General features: G+C 35.9%; 1 protein-coding gene across 1 annotated transcript in view; it reads right to left on the reverse strand.

The window, feature by feature from the left end:
* Positions 1-220: 220 nt before the first annotated feature.
* LOC117494770 (pentraxin fusion protein-like) overlaps positions 221-961 on the reverse strand; it is a 3,095-nt gene continuing 2,354 nt past the window's right edge. Inside the window, exons 5-6 of the mRNA XM_034145730.1 lie at positions 798-961; positions 221-648 (exon numbers count right to left, since the gene is read on the reverse strand). The exon at positions 798-961 is cut by the window's right edge and continues 116 nt beyond it. Of these exons, the coding sequence (XP_034001621.1) occupies positions 498-648; positions 798-961 (315 nt within the window). The 3' untranslated portion in view covers positions 221-497. The remainder of the gene's footprint in view (positions 649-797) is intronic.

The following is a 961-nucleotide window of genomic DNA, read 5'->3' on the forward strand; positions in this document are numbered from 1 at the left end:
TAATTTAGTCAAATGTTATTCAAAGATCAGTTATTTTCCTTCTGTTACACAACATTTCACAACATAATGTAGTTGTAGTTCATTAATTCTAATAAGAAAGACGCATTACGCATTATACACACGAACAATACAAATATAAGAGCATAAAGAAATATTTAGATTTCTGTTCACTGATAATGATGGCCATTAATAATTAGAAATGATTGACCTTAATGCAATGTTGATTATAATGTCCCTTGATTTATTTTCCACGCAATGCCACATGTTGTATAAATTAGACAGTTGAAATACACATTAATTCACCTGTTAATGTTCATAATATTTGTCAAGTTTGATTACTTTTTCAATGGAGTTGCTCAAGTTTACTAAGCTGAAACTCCCGTCCATCTGCAGCTAGCAAGTGAAGCTTAAGCTTTGTTAAAAAAAAAAACAGCATGTAGAGCATCAGCTTAACATCAATGTCAAACATCATTGTTGCACATAGAAACTCCTCAGACCTAATCCAGTCTGGAGCCGTACACCTCCACCTCACAGAGTGCCAGGTGCTCGGTTCTTCCAGGAATGACGATGGTGACGTAGCGACCGTCCATCCCGTTACACTGGAAGGTTTCCGTGAAACCTCCAGAGATGCTTGAGATCACAGCACACCTAGCAGAAGAAGAAAATAGTTAATGACAATTTAAATACATGGATTCTCTAAAGACAGAGATATTTTCAAGTTACTGCACAGTGTTTACAAATATAGTGATATCCATTATAACAAGAGCTACAGTAGTAATAAAGTTAATGGACTGTACCTCGGATTGTTGTTGCCATCGTTATCAAGAGAATCTCCAATTTTTATCTCTGCTCCATTAATATACAAAGGGTAATCTTTGTAGTTGGTTATCTTAACAGAAAATATTTTGTGGGTTTTGCCCAGGTCCAGTCTCCACCATGGGTCCAATTCCTTTTCTGTGTG

The sequence above is a fragment of the Trematomus bernacchii genome, unplaced genomic scaffold, assembly GCF_902827165.1.
Source record: "Trematomus bernacchii unplaced genomic scaffold, fTreBer1.1, whole genome shotgun sequence".
Classification (NCBI taxonomy): domain Eukaryota; kingdom Metazoa; phylum Chordata; class Actinopteri; order Perciformes; family Nototheniidae; genus Trematomus; species Trematomus bernacchii.